A 2462-nucleotide genomic window follows, 5' to 3' on the forward strand; every position below is an offset into this window, starting at 1 on the left:
TGGCATCGCTCAGTGACGTCATTTCCGATAGTCGTGCCTCTGTCAGAGCAGAAGTCGAAAATTACAATGCAGACCGTCTCTGCAAAAGTTTCATATTAACGGTTCGAAACTAAAAAATCCTAGTAATTTCCAGTTGTCTTACACTTTGTAGCAAACTAAGGCATGTCTTGTGATGCGACTTGTCTCTGAGTTCTATGTTCCTTTTATGTCGTCATGGAATTTTTCTAAAGATTTTACTCTATATAAGTCAGGTCAGTTTTTCAGCGAAATCCGTTTTCTTCTATTGTGTTACAACAGCGGATGATAACTTTTAGAGTTAATATTTTAGGAAACTGAGAATTGAATTCTTGAGGGAAGACTCGTACAACAATCATAGGGAAAATATTTAATGAAGAAAATTTAATTTAAAAGTTTTGACATTAAAGTAAGCAAACTATTAATAAAATACATTAAGTTTTCCATATATTTGCACTTGTTCGAACGTAAACCGTTTAATTCAACTTTAATCAAAATTTTAGCATTTGAAATCTTCTATTTCAAAGTCATAAAGTTTTCAGATATGCAGAGACCCATGCGGTACTGATTAATGTACGAGTCTGTATTACCTGAACCCACGCTAAAATCTAACAAGTAAAAACTCGAAGCAAAATATAATTAACGAAATCGTTCGATCGACGCGTGATGCTTAGATTAATAATGGAAAACTTATGTATTTTTTTACAACTGGTATAGTCACGTTTTATAAGCAAAGTCTTTCATGGGCACCGGACAGCTATACGGAAAACTTACAACATTCATTATTTTGCGTTTTACCTAACACTATAGTCTCTGTTTATACTCAGTCCTTCTACAAGGGTTTAGGATATTATTTGCTGAAGTTGAAACAAACATGTCATCCTTTGAAGGCAAAACAGTTACAGTGACCACAGTGGTCCAACCAGAGATCAAAAACAAGAAGGCCATCAGAATACTTGGAGTAAGTAGCTACAAAATTATGTCGTTGTTATGACATGATATGATGTATAGTATAAGGATAATATTAAAAAAATTTTGTTGCTGATGTAAAAACTGTAATAGCAATCAGGTATAAAACGGGAGTGTTGTATATTGACGTAATATTGAAATGTATTTGCAAGTGTCATATTTTAAAAGAAAAACAAAACTTCTTTGCATTGACACAATATATGAATGGTGTGGAGGTAGGCTATGATACTCTTTCTAAGAATACGCTTTTTAACACAGATCATAGAAATCATCGTGGCAATTATCTGCATCGTCATTGGAATAACCGTCGCTGCCTTATTAAGTACATCACCATCTGCAAGCTTGGTGAGCTACCGAGGTAGCACACAACTAATAAGCAATACCAATGCATTTGGATTTTATGGCAACCCTCAATTCAACTTCGGTTCTGGAATTTGGTGTGGAATCTGGGTAAGACGATCACTTTCACTCGTCTGCGCTATTTGAATCATTCTAACGAGCTAACATACCTGCATCTGCACAACGTTGAAACATTGAAAAGTCCAGCAAATACATTCAATGAGATGCTGCAAAATTTTACGTCCCCGGACCAATGTTGAAGAAACACGTTTTTAATCAAATTGAGTTTTTATTTGTCATGAAAACGTCACATGTGTTTTTATAGATTCTCATATCCGGTGCTTTGGCTGTAGCTGCCGGTGGCAGTGGATCCTCAGTTTGTCTCGTGAGTTTTATATACTTTGTACAGGGCAGTTATTCGGTTTTTGAGCTGCTCTGTGAAAAAATTTACAATATAAAATCCATTATTTAAATTAAGTACTTTTTTCAAGGTGAACTGCCATATTGGATTTGGTGTTGTCGGTGCCATCCTATCACTGTTACTAACAGCTTCCGCTGCCATCATCAGTCCTTTGCTGTTAGCAGCAGTTGTAAGTCATATAGAGCAAATCGTTTTTCATTTTAATGACGTTTGCTTTTATATTTTTACCTTAATTTTTTTTTTTTTTTTTTTTTCTTGTATGTTCAAAACAAAAGTTATAAAGATCTTGACGTGTTTTGTTTGGTTGTTCGTCTCTTGCGTATACGTTTTTTGCTAAACTGGGCTGAAGTTCTTTTTCCTTTCAGCTTGGTGTTGGTCCCTTGGCCACCATTGCTTGGCTCCATGTTGTACTGGCTGTATTGGGTTTCATAGCATTCATTCTTCTGATCATTAGCACCTCCTTCGGATGTTGCTCGTCGCCAAACAATTGCTGTGCTTGTTGCTGTGGAATGCAACAGGTGAGGTTATTTGGAAGCTGTACTTAGCCCTCACATTGGGTTGAAATTTCATTTTTCTTTCCTTGTTGCGTTGCAGTCAGCAGCTTATCCGGGCCAGCCAATGCAAACATTTGGACAAAATTCAGAAGCAGATGTATGAAGACAAGAATGTATAAAGATCTTTATCTTTTTCTTCTTTACAGTTTTTCTCTTCCCTTTTA

General features: G+C 35.8%; 1 protein-coding gene across 1 annotated transcript; it reads left to right on the forward strand.

Moving 5' to 3' along the window:
• The first annotated feature begins 542 nt into the window (after nt 1-542).
• Nucleotides 543-2462, forward strand: LOC143462466 (uncharacterized). The gene is made up of 6 exons (XM_076960651.1): nt 543-976; nt 1243-1434; nt 1649-1708; nt 1815-1913; nt 2110-2262; nt 2339-2462. The coding sequence occupies exons 1-6, from the start codon at nt 890-892 to the stop codon at nt 2399-2401; spliced, it is 654 nt and encodes a 217-aa protein (XP_076816766.1). The 5' UTR covers nt 543-889; the 3' UTR covers nt 2402-2462.

The sequence above is a fragment of the Clavelina lepadiformis genome, chromosome 6 (assembly GCF_947623445.1).
Source record: "Clavelina lepadiformis chromosome 6, kaClaLepa1.1, whole genome shotgun sequence".
NCBI lineage: Eukaryota > Metazoa > Chordata > Ascidiacea > Aplousobranchia > Clavelinidae > Clavelina > Clavelina lepadiformis.